Source organism: Pristiophorus japonicus, chromosome 16 (assembly GCF_044704955.1).
Source record: "Pristiophorus japonicus isolate sPriJap1 chromosome 16, sPriJap1.hap1, whole genome shotgun sequence".
Classification (NCBI taxonomy): Eukaryota; Metazoa; Chordata; class Chondrichthyes; family Pristiophoridae; genus Pristiophorus; species Pristiophorus japonicus.
This window is the reverse complement of record NC_091992.1, coordinates 134,239,265-134,255,398: the sequence shown is the minus strand read 5'-3', so window position 1 is coordinate 134,255,398 and position 16,134 is coordinate 134,239,265. Positions and strand designations below refer to the sequence as shown.

Here is a 16,134-nt window from a genome sequence, read left to right as displayed (position 1 = left end):
GAGAGGAGGGGGAGAATGCGGTAGAGAGAGAGAGAGAGGAGGGGGAGAATGCGGTAGAGAGAGAGAGAGAGGAGGGGGAGAATGGGGTAGAGAGAGAGAGAGAGAGAGAGGAGGGGGAGAATGGGTAGAGAGAGAGAGGAGGGGGAGAATGGGTAGAGAGAGAGAGGAGGGGGAGAATGGGGTAGAGAGAGAGGAGGGGGAGAATGGGGTAGAGAGAGAGAGAGAGAGAGGGGGGAGAATGGGGTAGAAGGGGTAGAAGGGGTAGAGGGGGAGAATGAGGGGGAGAATGGGGGGGGAGGGAGAATGGGGGGGGAGAGAGGGGGAGAATGGGGGGGGGAGAGAGGGGGAGAATGGGGGGGGGAGAGAGGGGGAGAATGGGGGGGGGAGAGAGGGGGAGAATGGGGGGGGGAGAGAGGGGGAGAATGGGGGGGGGAGAGAGGGGGAGAATGGGGGGGGGAGAGAGGGGGAGAATGGGGGGGGAGAGAGGGGGAGAATGGGGGGGGGAGAGAGGGGGAGAATGGGGGGGGGAGAGGGGGAGAATGGGGGGGGGAGAGAGGGGGAGAATGGGGGGGGGAGAGAGGGGGAGAATGGGGGGGGCGAGAGAGGGGGAGATGGGGGGGCGAGAGAGGGGGAGAATGGGGGGGCGAGAGAGGGGGAGAATGGGGGGGGGGAGAGAGGGGGAGAATGGGGGGGGAAGAGAGGGGGAGAATGGGGGGGGAAGAGAGGGGGAGAATGGGGGGGGAAGAGAGGGGGAGAATGGGGGGGGAAGAGAGGGGGAGAATGGGGGGGAAGAGAGGGGGAGAATGGGGGGGGAAGAGAGGGGGAGAATGGGGGGGGTGAGAGAGGGGGAGAATGGGGGGGAAGAGAGGGGGAGAATGGGGGGGGAGAGAGAGAGAGAGAGAGAGAAGGGGAGAATGGGGGGGAGAGAGGGGGAGGGGGGAGAGAGAGGGAGGGGGGGAGAGAGAGGGGGAGGGGGGGAGAGAGGAGAGAGAGAGAGAGAGAGAGAGGGGGGGAGGGGGAGAGAGGGGAGAGAGAGGGAGGAGAGAGAGAGAGAGAGAGAGAGAGAGAGGGGGGGAGGGGGGAGAGAGAGGGAGGGGAGAGAGAGAGAGAGAGAGAGAGAGAGAGGGAGCGGAGGGGAGAGAGGAGAGAGGAGAGAGGGAGGGGAGAGAGAGAGAGGGAGAGAGAGAGAGGGGAGAGAGAGAGAGAGAGAGAGGGGGGGGGGGAGAGAGAGAGAGGGGGGAGGGGAGAATCGGGTAGAGAGAGAGAGAGAGGGGGAATAATGGGGGAGAATGGGGTAGAGAGAGAGAGGGGGAGAATGGGGTAGAGAGAGAGAGGGGGAGAATGGGATAGAGAGAGAGAGGGGGAGAATGGGGTAGAGAGAGAGAGAGAGAGAGAATGGGGTAGAGAGAGAGAGAGAGAGAGGGGGGGAATGGGGTAGAGAGAGAGGGGGGAGAATGGGGTAGAGAGAGAGGGGGGAGAATGGGGTAGAGAGAGAGGGAGAGTGGGGAAGGAGGAGGGAGGGGGGGAGAGAGAGAGAGAGAGAGAGTAGGAAGGAGCAGGGGGGAAGAGAGGGGGGTGAGTGAATGAGGGAGGGAAGGAGATAGGGGGAGTTAGGTGACAGGGATGGGGAGGAAGTTGGGAGTGAGGCATTGGAGGGAAGATAGAGAGGGGGAGAGGTTGGGAGAGAGAAAGGGTGTTTATGGGCAGACATGGTTTGGATGTAGTGATACATTGGAGCAAGTGAAAGCGATTCAGCCTCCGGCAGCACAGCCGGCCCATGGATGAGGCTCCAGCAAGTTGCCGAGTGCCGGGCAGCGCGGAGCGGGGCTCAGACTGAGGCTGGTGCGGGGGGTGGCGCTGGGAACCGGACAACCACGGGCTGGGGACCGGGGACAGGACCGTGACCCTATAATATAGTGTGATCCCAATACAGGACTGTGACCCTATAATATAGTGTGATCCCAATACAGGACTGTGACCCTATAATATAGTGTGATCCCAATACAGGACTGTGACCCTATAATATAGTGTGATCCCAATACAGAACTGTGACCCTATAATATAGTGTGATCCCAATACAGGACTGTGACCCTATAATATAGTGTGATCCCAATACAGAACTGTGATCCGATAATATAGTGTGATCCCAATACAGGACTGTGACCCTATAATATAGTGTGATCCCAATACAGTACTGTGACCCTATAATATAGTGTGATCCCAATACAGAACTGTGACCCGATAATATAGTGTGATCCCAATACAGGACTGTGACCCTATAATATAGTGTGATCCCAATACAGGACTGTGATCCTATAATATAGTGTGATCCCAATACAGGACTGTGATCCTATAATATAGTGTGATCCCAATACAGAACTGTGACCCGATAATATAGTGTGATCCCAATACAGGACTGTGATCCTATAATATAGTGTGATCCCAATACAGGACTGTGACCCTATAATATAGTGTGATCCTAATACAGGACTGTGACCCTATAATATAGTGTGATCCCAATACAGGACTGTGACCCTATAATATAGTGTGATCCCAATACACATCGGGACCCTATAATATAGTGTGATCCCAATACAGAACTGTGATCCTATAATATAATGTGATCCCAATACAGGACTGTGACCCTATAATATAGTGTGATCCCAATACAGAACTGTGACCCGATAATATAGTGTGATCCCAATACAGGACTGTGACCCTATAATATAGTGTGATCCCAATACAGGACTGTGACCCTATAATATAGTGTGATCCCAATACAGAACTGTGACCCGATAATATAGTGTGATCCCAATACAGGACTGTGACCCTATAATATAGTGCGATCCCAATACAGAACTGTGACCCGATAATATAGTGTGATCCCAATACAGAACTGTGACCCGATAATATAGTGTGATCCCAATACAGAACTGTGACCCTATAATATAGTGTGATCCCAATACAGGACTGTGACCCTATAATATAGTGTGATCCCAATACAGGACTGTGATCCTATAATATAGTGTGATCCCAATACAGGACTGTGATCCTATAATATAGTGTGATCCCAATACAGAACTGTGACCCAATAATATAGTGTGATCCCAATACAGGACTGTGATCCTATAATATAGTGTGATCCCAATACAGGACTGTGACCCTATAATATAGTGTGATCCTAATACAGGACTGTGACCCTATAATATAGTGTGATCCCAATACAGGACTGTGACCCTATAATATAGTGTGATCCCAATACACATCGGGACCCTATAATATAGTGTGATCCCAATACAGAACTGTGATCCTATAATATAGTGTGATCCCAATACAGGACTGTGACCCTATAATATAGTGTGATCCCAATACAGAACTGTGACCCGATAATATAGTGTGATCCCAATACAGGACTGTGACCCTATAATATAGTGTGATCCCAATACAGGACTGTGACCCTATAATATAGTGTGATCCCAATACAGAACTGTGACCCGATAATATAGTGTGATCCCAATACAGAACTGTGACCCGATAATATAGTGTGATCCCAATACAGGACTGTGACCCTACAATATAGTGTGATCCCAATACAGGACTGTGATCCTATAATATAGTGTGATCCCAATACAGGACTGTGATCCTATAATATAGAGTGATCCCAATACAGAACTGTGACCCGATAATATAGTGTGATCCCAATACAGGACTGTGATCCTATAATATAGTGTGATCCCAATACAGGACTGTGACCCTATAATATAGTGTGATCCTAATACAGGACTGTGACCCTATAATATAGTGTGATCCCAATACAGGACTGTGACCCTATAATATAGTGTGATCCCAATACAGGACTGTGACCCTATAATATAGTGTGATCCCAATACAGAACTGTGACCCGATAATATAGTGTGATCCCAATACAGGACTGTGACCCTATAATATAGTGCGATCCCAATACAGAACTGTGACCCGATAATATAGTGTGATCCCAATACAGAACTGTGACCCGATAATATAGTGTGATCCCAATACAGAACTGTGACCCTATAATATAGTGTGATCCCAATACAGGACTGTGACCCTATAATATAGTGTGATCCCAATACAGGACTGTGATCCTATAATATAGTGTGATCCCAATACAGGACTGTGATCCTATAATATAGTGTGATCCCAATACAGAACTGTGACCCGATAATATAGTGTGATCCCAATACAGGACTGTGATCCTATAATATAGTGTGATCCCAATACAGGACTGTGACCCTATAATATAGTGTGATCCTAATACAGGACTGTGACCCTATAATATAGTGTGATCCCAATACAGGACTGTGACCCTATAATATAGTGTGATCCCAATACACATCGGGACCCTATAATATAGTGTGATCCCAATACAGAACTGTGATCCTATAATATAGTGTGATCCCAATACAGGACTGTGACCCTATAATATAGTGTGATCCCAATACAGAACTGTGACCCGATAATATAGTGTGATCCCAATACAGGACTGTGACCCTATAATATAGTGTGATCCCAATACAGGACTGTGACCCTATAATATAGTGTGATCCCAATACAGAACTGTGACCCGATAATATAGTGTGATCCCAATACAGAACTGTGACCCGATAATATAGTGTGATCCCAATACAGGACTGTGACCCTACAATATAGTGTGATCCCAATACAGGACTGTGATCCTATAATATAGTGTGATCCCAATACAGGACTGTGATCCTATAATATAGTGTGATCCCAATACAGAACTGTGACCCGATAATATAGTGTGATCCCAATACAGGACTGTGATCCTATAATATAGTGTGATCCCAATACAGGACTGTGACCCTATAATATAGTGTGATCCTAATACAGGACTGTGACCCTATAATATAGTGTGATCCCAATACAGGACTGTGACCCTATAATATAGTGTGATCCCAATACACATCGGGACCCTATAATATAGTGTGATCCCAATACAGAACTGTGATCCTATAATATAGTGTGATCCCAATAGAGGACCGTGACCCTATAATATAGTGTGATCCCAATACAGGACCGTGACCCTATAATATAGTGTGATCCCAATACAAGACTGTGACCCTATAATATAGTGTGATCCCAATACACATCGGGACCCTATAATATAGTGTGATCCCAATACAGGACCGTGACCCTATAATATAATGTGATCCCAATACAGGACCGTGACCCTATAATATAGTGTGATCCCAATACACATCAGGACCCTATAATATAGTGTGATCCCAATACAGGACCGTGACCCTATAATATAATGTGATCCCAATACAGGACCGTGACCCTATAATATAATGTGATCCCAATACACATCGTGACCCTATAATATAGTGTGACCCCAATACAGGACTGTGACCTTATAATATAGTGTGATCCCAATACACATTGGGATCCTATAGTATTGTGTGATCCCAATACAGGACCGTGGCCCTATAATATACTGTGATCTCAATATAAGACTATAACCCTATAATATACTGTGATCCTAATACTGGACCGTGACTCTCATAATATAATATATCGTGTGACCCATTATGCCCTATGTAGTCGAATAGCCTGCCAAGAATCTCTCCTTGTTGGAGCCTTGCACTTGGAGGAGATCTTTTTATTTTGGAGGTGTTGAATGGCCACTGCCCCAGAATTAGTCCCTCTATGAGCTGGCAGGGGCGGGACAGATGGGAGGGAAATAATGGGGTGGGGAGCTCACAACAAGAGATGTCTTTTTTTTGGCGAGCAAGTTGCTTCTTTAGTGATTAAGATTCTGACTTTGCATCTTTGAAGGTTTCAACAAGGAGGAGAAGGTAAAGCAGCTGGACGATGAGGGAGCAGGGAGCACAGTCCCCCAGTCGGCCTTCCTGGGACCCACGCTCTGGGACAAGACACTGCCTTACGATGGAGATACTTTCCAGCTGGAGTACATGGATCTGGAGGAGTTCTTGTCGGAGAACGGAATCCCACCCAGTCCGTCGCAGCAGCAGGAGCCCAGCCAGCATCCACCCCTGCAGCAGCCGGCCGCTTCCCAAGGACCTCCCATGGACCTCAGCAGGGCCAGCACCTCCGTGCACCTCGGCCTCGCTCCTCAGAACCTCCTCCAGAGTCCTGTCAGAGCAGGTAACCCCCAGTCCCTCAGCAACCTGCAAATTCCACTCTCTCCTTGGCAGCTTTTAATCTCATCGAAATGTAAAAGTAAAATATATCTTTATCGCACCTTTCATGACCTCAGGACATCCCATAGAGCTTTACAGCCAATGAAGTACTTTTGGAGTGTAGTCACTGTTGTAATGTAGGGAAATGCGGCAGCCAATTTGCGCACAGCAAGCTCCCACACACAGCAATGTGATAATGACCAGATAATCAGTTTTTTAGTGATGTTAATTGAGGGACAAATATTGGCCAGGACACCGGGGATAACTCCCCTGCTCTTCTTTAAAATAGTGCCGTGGGATCTTTTCATCCACCTGAGAGGGCTGACAGGGCCTCGGTTTAACGTCTCTTCCGAAAGACGGCACCTCCGACATTGCAGTACTCCCTCAGGCAATCTGCTTGGATTATGTATTCAAATCTCGAGTCGGATTTGAACCCACAACCTTCTGACTCAGAGGCAAGAGTGTTAGCCACTCAGCCACGGCTGATATACGCTGGTCTCTCTCTCTCCCTGGTGCAAGCTGAATTGCTGTTCTGAAGCAACTGGCTTAGATACTGACTGAGTATAGAGCACAGGCTAAGAAATTAACCTTTGTCTCTATATACCTGCATATACCATCCCTCCACTCCCTCACCCCCCTCACCCCCCACCCCAAACCCATGGGGATTGGGGAGCAGGTTGTTAACTTTGTAATTAAACATGCAGATTTCAGACTAGAACTCCTCAGTCACCTCAGGAATCACACAGGGAAAGACCCCCCTGAAATTACGTCAGAATATAGTAAATAGACCAATTTCTGGGATGAGAGGTTTGTCCTATGAGGAGAGATTGAATAGACTAGGCCTATATTTCCGAGAGTTTAGAAGAATGGGAGGTGATCTCATTGAAACTTGCTGATGATACAAAGATGGGTGGGAAAGCAAGTTGTGAGGAGGACGAAAAGAATCTGCAGAGGAATAGAGACAGGCTAAGTGAGTGGGCAAACATTTGGCAGATGGAGTATAATGTGGGAAAATGTGAGGTTATCCACTTTGGCAGAAAAAATAGAAAAGCAAATTATAATTTAAATGGAGAAAAATTGCAAAGTGCTGCAGTACAGAGGGACCTGGGGGTCCTTGTGCATGAAACACAAAAAGTTAGTATGCAGGTTCAGCAAGTAATCAGGAAGGCAAATGGAATGTTGGCCTTTATTGCAAGGGGGATGGAGTATAAAAGCAGAGAAGTCCTGCTACAACTGTACAGGGTATTGGTGAGGCCACACCTGGAGTACTGCGTACAGTTTTGGTCTCCATATTTAAGGAAGGATATACTTGTATTGGAGGCTGTTCAGAGAAGGTTCACTAGGTTGATTCCAGAGATGAGGGGGTTGATTTATGAAGATAGGTTGAGTAGATTGGGCCTATACTCATTGGAGTTCAGAAGAATGAGAGATGATCTTATCAAAACATATAAGATAATGAGGGGGCTCGACAAGGTGGATGCAGAGAGGATAGTTCCACTCATAGGGGAAACTAAAACTAGGGGACATAGTCTCAGAATAAGGGGCCGCACATTTAAAACTTAGAGGGTTGTAAATCTGTGGAATTCTCTATCCCAGAGAGCTGTGGAGGCTGGGTCATTGAATATATTTAAGGCAGAGAAAGACAGATTTTTGAGCGATAAGGGAGTAAAGGGTTATGGGGAGCGGGCAGGGAAGTGGAGCTGAGTCCATTATCAGAACAGCCATGATCTTATTGAATGGCGGAGAAAGCTCGAGAGGCCAGGTGGCCTACTCCTGCTCCTATTTCTTATGTTCTTGCAGTGCATCTTGTAGATGGTACACACTGCAGCCACGGTGCGCCGGTGGTGGAGGGAGTGAATGTTGAAGGTGGAGGATGGGGTGCTGATCGAGCGGCTGCTTTGTCCTGGATGGTGTCGAGCTTCTCGAGTGTTGTTGGAGCTGCACTCATCCAGGCAAGTGGAGAGTGTTCCATCACACTCCTGATTTGTGCCTTGTAGATGGTGGAAAGGCTTTGGGGAGTCAGGAGGTGAGACACTCGCTGCAGAATACCAGCCTCTGACCTGCTCTTGTAGCCACAGTATTTATGTGGCTGGTCCAGTTAAGTTTCTGGTCAATGGTGACCCCCAGGATGTTGATGGTGGGGGATTCGGTGATGGTAATGCCGTTAAATATCATGGGGAGGTGGTTAGACTCTCGCTTGTTGGAGATGGTCATTGCCTGGTACTTGTTACTTGCCACTTATCAGCCCAAGTCTGAATGTCATCCAGATCTTGCTGCATGCGGGCAAGGACTGCTTCATTTTCTGAGGAGTTCTGATTGGAACTGAACACTGTGCAATCATCAGCGAACATCCCCACTTCTGACCTTATGACGGAGGGAAGGTCATTGATGAAACAGCTGAAGATGGTTGGACCTCAGACACTGCCCTGAGGAACTCCTGCAGCGATGTCCTGGGGCTGGGATGATTGACCTCCAACCACCACAACCATCTTCCTTTGTGCTAGGTATGACTCCAGCCAGTGGAGAGTTTTCCCCCTGATTCCCATTGGCTTCAATTTTATTAGGGCTCCTTGATGCCACACTCGGTCAAATGTTGCCTTGTTGTCAAGGGCAATCACTCTGACCTCATCTGGAATTCAGCTCTTTTATCCATGTTTGGACCAAGGCTGTAATGAGGTCTGGAGCCGAGTGGTCCTGATGGAACCCAAATTGAACATCGGTAAGCAGGTTATTGATGAGTAAGTGCCTTTGATAGCACTATCACTAGTGCCTCTATAACCTTTTTGTAATTTGGAGATCAGAACTGTTCACAGTACTCTCAGGTGTGGTCTAACCAGGGTTCTATACAAGCTTAACATGACTTCTCTGCTTTTCAATTCTATTCCTCTAGAAATGAACCCCAGTGCTTAGTTTGCTTTTTTTATGGCCGTGTTAACCTGCGTTACTACTTCTAGTGATTTGTATATCTGTACTCCCAGATCCCCCTGCTCCTCTACAGCATTTAGACTCTTATTTTCTGAGGAGTATGTGGCCTCCTTATTCTTCCTACCAAAATGCATCACCTCACACTTATCTATATTGAAATTCATCTGCCATTTACACGCCCGTTGTACAAGGTTATTAACGACTTCTTGTATTTTGTCGCAGCCTTTCTCTATTAATTGCACCCTCCTCTCAATTTGGATTGTACTGTTACACAGCACAAAAGAACTTTGGATTGCTATGTTCACAGGAACACACTAATGTGCATGTTTAATACAAACTCCACTACCATCCTCATTCCACTCGTAAACTGCTTGTGTCACTGGTATTTGTGAATTACACGTGTTTCACACTTGATGGGCACAGTTTCGGTACTGAACTCGTGAATTCACAGTCTGACCACAGCAAGTTGTTAAATTGACTTCAATGGTAATCTGGGGACTACCATTGACCCATGTCAGTTGCCGGATCGGCCCAAGAACCCAACTTGTTCACTAATGTCCTCCAGTGAAGAGAACCTGCCATGGGCTTTTGGTGACCTTAATCCACACTACGTGGCTGACCCTTTGTATCCAGACTGTAGAGACCTATCAGCAGTGTCAGCCATCTCATATAGTGCATGCGTAACTATAACATCAACGCAAATTATTGTTGTGTATGTAACTAATGTGAAAAGATTTCTTGATGTGAAAGAGCTACTTTATCTTCCCTTCCTCTCTGTAACTCATCCAATGGGTGAGCTTGGACAGTCAGCGGGAAGCTAGTACACACTTGCTGTAGGTACTCTTACAAGAACCCTAGGATGTTGGCTACAGCGGGAGGGGGAGGGGGAGGTGGAGGGGAGGTGGAGGAAGTGGATCTGTACCAATGGAAAGATGGAAGTGTTGATTTGATTACATCATTGATCACTAGGATATACTTACCAACTTTATAAATTGCTTTGCAAGCCACTGTATTAGTTAATTACAGGTCTCTTTAAACTCTTTGGACCCCACTTTAAAAAGGGGTCTTGAAGCCAAGGTGCCCTTTTCAAGGTGTCCCAGTGACGAGGTTCTTTTTAAAAGGAAACTTTGGTTTAGATGGATGAAACATTTCTAGGAAATATATTCAAGGAAAAGCTGCTTCCCTGACACCTCTCACCTCCAGCCGCACTCTGCTCCCATCACAACTCTTCTCTATTTTGTCAATTTAATTCATACCACCGCTGCTGTTTTTTTGATGCTCTGCGTAAGTTGGAATCGTATTAACGCACCCAATAGCTCATGTGACCTGACGTTGCCAATACTTTTGTGCAAAATTAATTTTGTTGAAGGGCATCTTTGAATCACAACATTACAAAAGTAATAAACTTATCATCCTGACACAGCACAACATGTGAACAGGAGGAGGCCGTACAACCTCTCAAGCTTGTTCCGCCATTCAATTAGATCATGGCTGATCTGTACCTCAACTCCATTTTCCTGCCTTTGCTCCACATCCCTTGATTCCCTTAACCCTACTATATATATCGATCTCCGTTTATACAGGACAGATCAGGTCAAACATGCACCTCACAAACCAGATCCCAGAACGGAGAGGTTGCACCTATCAGGAAAGATTGAACAGGCTGGAGCTCTTTTCTCTAGAAAAGTGAAGGTGGTGGGGGGCGACCTGACAGAGGTCTTTAAAATTATGAAAGGATTCGTAGAGAAGATGTTTCCACTTGTGGGACAATTCAAACTAGTGACCATAAATATAAGATAGTCACGAATATATCCAATAGGTAATTTGGGCAAATCATCATAAGTATACAAGGGAGAAAGCAATAAAAGGTTATGCTAATAGGGTTAGACGAAATAAGGTGGGACTAGGCCCGTGTGGAGCAAAATACCTGTTGAGCAGAGTGGTCTGTTTCTATTCTGTAATTTCTATGTGACTAGGCCTTGGGCTCTGTTTCAGATTGGCAATATTCTGGTCTTGTGATGTCAAGGTGTGAAGGGTGACTGCTTTGTAAAGTAAGTTGGTCAAATCTGGAGGGGGAAGGGGGCTTTAAGAGGCACGGCACAGCGTGTGGCTCATGACGGGGACTTTCAACTGGTTTTCACATGTAACTGCATTTATTTCCAGTGCTATAGAACAACACTAATGAACGTTTAGAAAGGCGATTGGTAACTGATTTTCATAGGTTGTGCTTGGTGAATTCTCTAGTTACTTTTCTGCATCCCATCAGCCACCTGTAAGAGAACAAAGTGGGACTAAGAGTCGCCCATATCAGAACGCACACCAAGTCCCGTTCACCCATCACCTCTGTGATCTACATTGGCTCCCGGTCCAGCAATACTTCGATTTTAAAATCCTTGTTTTCAAATCCCTCGCCCCTCCCTATTTCTGTAACCTCCTCCAGCCTTACAATCCTCTGAGATCTCTGCGTGTCTCCAATTCTGGCCTCTTCTGCATCACCAATTTTAATTGCTCCACCATTGGCAGCGTGCCTTCAGCTGTCTACGACCCAAGCTCTGGAATTCCCTCCCTAAACCTCTCCGGCCCTCTTTGCATCCTTTAAGACACAGCTTAAAGCCAACATCTTTGAATAAGCTTCTGGTCACCTGTCCTAATATCTCATTCTTTGGATTGATGTCAATTTTTGTTAAATTGCATTCCTGTGAAGCGACTTGGGATGTTTTACTATGTTATATAAATGTGCTATATAAATGCAAATTGTTGGGGAAAATCAGCTAGGGTTCACTCATGATCACTGTTGGGTGAGGACAGGATCAAGTGTAATGCCCCCCCTTGGTTGAATGCCCTGCTGACGCTCATTCTAGGCTTTCAAATTAAGACTGGCCAAGTGGAAAAGGTTAGGGAGAGTGGCTATTTCTGATCTAACTGTACCCAGTAAAAGTCAGCACCATCAGGAGAGAAACGCCAGGCAAATTAAACACTCAAAATATGGGGCTGGAACTTGTTATTTTCAATTGCCCATTAAACTTGCAACAGAAAGTTAAGTCTAGTAATTAATTGCATAGTACCCTTTTATTGAAGTGATAATTGTTCATGACTGCCAATCAATCTCTGGCCCAGAAAGGGAACAGTTTAAACTGTAGAGTCTCCCTCCTTCAGGTAGTGAATTGTTGTTGAAGATGTCAAATAATTTTTTTTAATCTTACTTTTCCTTGCTGTCTCCTGTTTTGCTTCCTTAATCTAATAATTCCCTCTCTCTTTATTTCTCTTTCTGTACCTGATTTGACTCATTTATCCGATTTCCTTCGCTGTCGTTTGTTTCTTTCTCAATCCTTAAATCTGCCGGAGGTCCCAGATGCCCTGTTGCCCTCTCCTCGCCGTTATCAGACCAGATGTCCAGCGAGTTACTGCGCAAAAAAAATCATGAACCGACGGGTGCAGGAAAAAAATCTAACTACCTAACAGCACGTGCCACAAGATACTCCGCTCCGGCAAGATCCAGCCCATTTGCTTAGAATGGCACCGGCCAAACTCAATGATGTTTGTATTAAAATCATTGGGAAAATGCTGGAGTCCATCAGTAAGGAAGTAGTAGTAGGACATTTAGAAAATCATAATGCAGTCAAGCAGAGTCAAACTGGTTTTATGAAAGGGAAATCATGTTTGACAAATTTGCTGGAGTTCTTTTTTGAGGATGTAATGAGCAAGGTGGATAAAGGGGAACCAGTGGATGTGGTGTATTTGGATTTCCAGAAAGCATTCGATAAGGTGCCACACAAAAGGTTACTGCACAAGATAATAAAGCGCTCACGGGATTGGGGGTAATATATTAGCGTGGATAGAGGATTGGCTAACTAACAGAAAATAGAGAGTTGGGATAAATGGGTCATTTTCAGGTAGACAAACTGTAACTAGTGGGGTGGCACAGGGATTGGTGCTGGTGCCTTAACCATTTACAATATATATTAATGACTTGGATGAAGGGACCGAGTGTAATGAAGGCAAATTTGCTGATGATACAAAGATAGGTGGGAAAGCAAATGGTGAGGAGGACGCAAAGAATCTGTAAAGGGATATAGACAGGCTAAGTGAGTGGGCAAACATTTGGCAGATGGACTATAATGTGGGAAAATGTGAGGTTATCCATTTAGGTAGGAGAAATAAAAAAGCAAATTATTATTGAAATGGGGAGCAATTACAAAATGCTGTAGTACAGAGGGATAGAAGCATAGAAAATAGGTGCAGGAGTAGGCCATTCGGCCCTTTGAGCCTGCACCACCATTCAAAATTCTGGGGGTTCTCGTACATGAAACTCAAAGTTAGATGCAGGTACAGCAAGTAATCAGGAAGGCAAATGGAATGTTGGCCTTTATTGCAAGGGATAGAGTATAAAAGTAGGGAAATCCTGCTCCAACTGTACAGGGCATTGGTCAGACCACACCTAGAGTACTGCGTACAGTTTTGATCTCCTTATTTAAGGAGGGATATACTTGCATTGGAGGCAGTTCAGAGAAGGTTCACGAGGTTGATTCCTGAGATGAAGGGGTTGTCATATGAAGAAAGGTTGAGCAGGCTGGGCCTACACTCCATTGGAGTTTAGAAGAATGAGAGGTGATCTTATTAAAACATAAGATTCTGAGGGGGCTGGACAGGGTAGATGAGAGGATGTTTCCCCTCATGGGGGAATCTAGAACTAAGAGACATCGTTTCAAAATAAGGTCACCCATTTAAAACAGAAATGAGGAATTTCTTCTCTGAGGGTGGTGAATCTTTGGAATTCTCTACCCCAGAGAGCTGTGGAGGCTGTATCTCTGAATATATTTAAGGTGGAGATAGACAGATTTTTGTATGATAAGGGAGTCGAGGGTTATGGGGAGCAGGCGGGGAAGTGGAGTTGAGGCCAGGATCAGATCAGCCATGATCTTATTGAATGGCGGAGCAGGCTCGAGCGGCCAAATCCTGCTTCTATTTCTTATGTTCTTAACAAGTTTTAATTGGAAATGAAAACGCTCTTAAACACACACGCACACAAATAGATAAAGTGCGATGAAACAGAGACCAGCGCATGATCCACGCAGAGTGGTGGCTGTAATTAATGCTTTGCAGAAATAGCCTTCACCTTTAAATGGTAACTTCAAAATCTTGCTGCATTTCATCTCCGCGCTTAAGATGAAAGTGCACTGAACAATTGACCCAAGGTTTATGCCTTTGGGTTAAATGTCGATAAGTATTTTTAATCTATCTTGTGACCCGGGGGGGTGGGGGGGATAAATGGGTCACTGTTTAATCCTTTTTGCACAACAGCAGCGATGATCTTGTTTTGTCTGGTTAAGTGTTTTTCTGCTGTGGCTATTTATTTCCCCTCGGGTTTTCTCTGCAGTAGATCTGGCACCTCCTCATTGCCACAAGAGATAGTTGCAGAATTTGATCTTCTGTTCCCTGCGCCCCTCATTTCTCTCTTTCCCTCTTTCCCCACTCCCTTCATTTTCCCCTCTTCCCTGCTCTGCTCTTTCCTGCAGAAGAACTGATATCAAGAATAATCTCTCCACCCAATGAGTAATGTAGATAAATGTGAGGTTATCCACTTTGGTGGCAAAAATAGGAAGGCAGAATATTATTTAAATGCTGACAGATTAGGAAAAGGGGAGGTGCAACGAGATCTGGGTGTCAGGGTACATCAGTCATTGAAAGTAGGCATGCAGGTACAGCAGGCAGTGATGAAGGCAAATGGCATGTTGGCCTTCATAGCGAGAGGATTTGAGCATAGGAGCAGGGAGGTCTTACTGCAGTTGTATAGGGCCTTGGTGAGGCCTCACCTGGAATATTGTGTTCAGTTTTGGTCTCCTAATCTGAGGAAGGACGTTCTTGCTATTGAGGGAGTGCAGCGAAGGTTCACCAGACTGATTCCCGGGATGGCAGGACTGACATATGAGGAGAGACTGGATCGACTAGGCTTATATTCACTGGAATTTGGAGGAATGAGAGGGGATCTCATAGAAACATATAAAATTCTGACGGGATTGTACAGGTTAGATGCAGGAAGAATGTTCCTGATGGGGAAGTCCAGAACCAGAGGACACAGTCTAAGGGTAAGGGGTAAGCCATTTAGGACCGAGATGAGGAGAAACATTTTCACTCAGAATTGTGAACCTGTGGAATTCTCTACCACAGAGAGTTGTTGATGCCAGTTCGTTAGATATATTCAAAAGGGAGTTAAATATGGCCCTTACGGCTAAAGGGATCAAGGGGAATGGAGAGAAAGCAGGAATGGGGTACTGAGGGTTGCATGATCAGCCATGATCATATTGAATGGTGGTGCAGGCTCGAGGGGCCGAATGGCTTACTCCTGCACCTATTTTCTATGTTTCGATGTAACCAACACGTGGAGTAGACTGCGGGGTAAAGAGATGTCGGTGCGATGGGTGGCTGCTGTGAGGTGGGAACTCTACGTTTTGATTTCTGTATGGACAAGTCAACCTGGGCCAAATTGCCGTCCTTATCGATATTTATCTTGTGAGCTGTCAGAGCCTCTGCTGAAGTATGTTAAGGAGGGTGATCACAGGCTCCTGTCCTTTGGAGTACCAGCCGGGTCCTAGTTGTGTATGGAAGGACGGCAGAAGGCTCTCCCACCATGCCCCAGAATGGTACAGTGTCATACCTACCATTCCCCATCACATTAGAAGCGAGAATTGAATTGAGAGATTTCAAATTAAAAGTCAGTGACCCCAGTCCAGTAAAACCCACTGTCTCCCCAGTTGGGACCTGACGATAGCTGCTGGTGGGAGGGAGGCATGTTCTCTCTCGCTCTGTCTGTCACTCTCTGCACATTTAATTTCTATTTGCACACAGCAAACCAAAGTGATATGAATGAACAATTAATGATTTTTTTTGGTGGTATTAGTTGAAGAGACCAGGAAAGATGCTGGCTCCTCTTTGAATAGTTCAATGCATTTAGGATCTTTCTCATCCATCAGAACATGTGGACAGAGTCTTGGTTTAACACCTCCCC

General features: G+C 45.9%; 1 protein-coding gene across 2 annotated transcripts in view; it reads left to right on the top strand.

The window, feature by feature from the left end:
* The window catches only part of LOC139226864 (hepatic leukemia factor-like), a 35,297-nt gene that overhangs the window by 1,479 nt on the left and 17,684 nt on the right, over positions 1-16,134 (top strand). For both annotated transcript variants that reach the window (XM_070857959.1, XM_070857958.1), the window contains exon 2: positions 5,839-6,168. In XM_070857959.1, the coding sequence (XP_070714060.1) occupies positions 5,839-6,168 (330 nt within the window). The remainder of the gene's footprint in view (positions 1-5,838; positions 6,169-16,134) is intronic.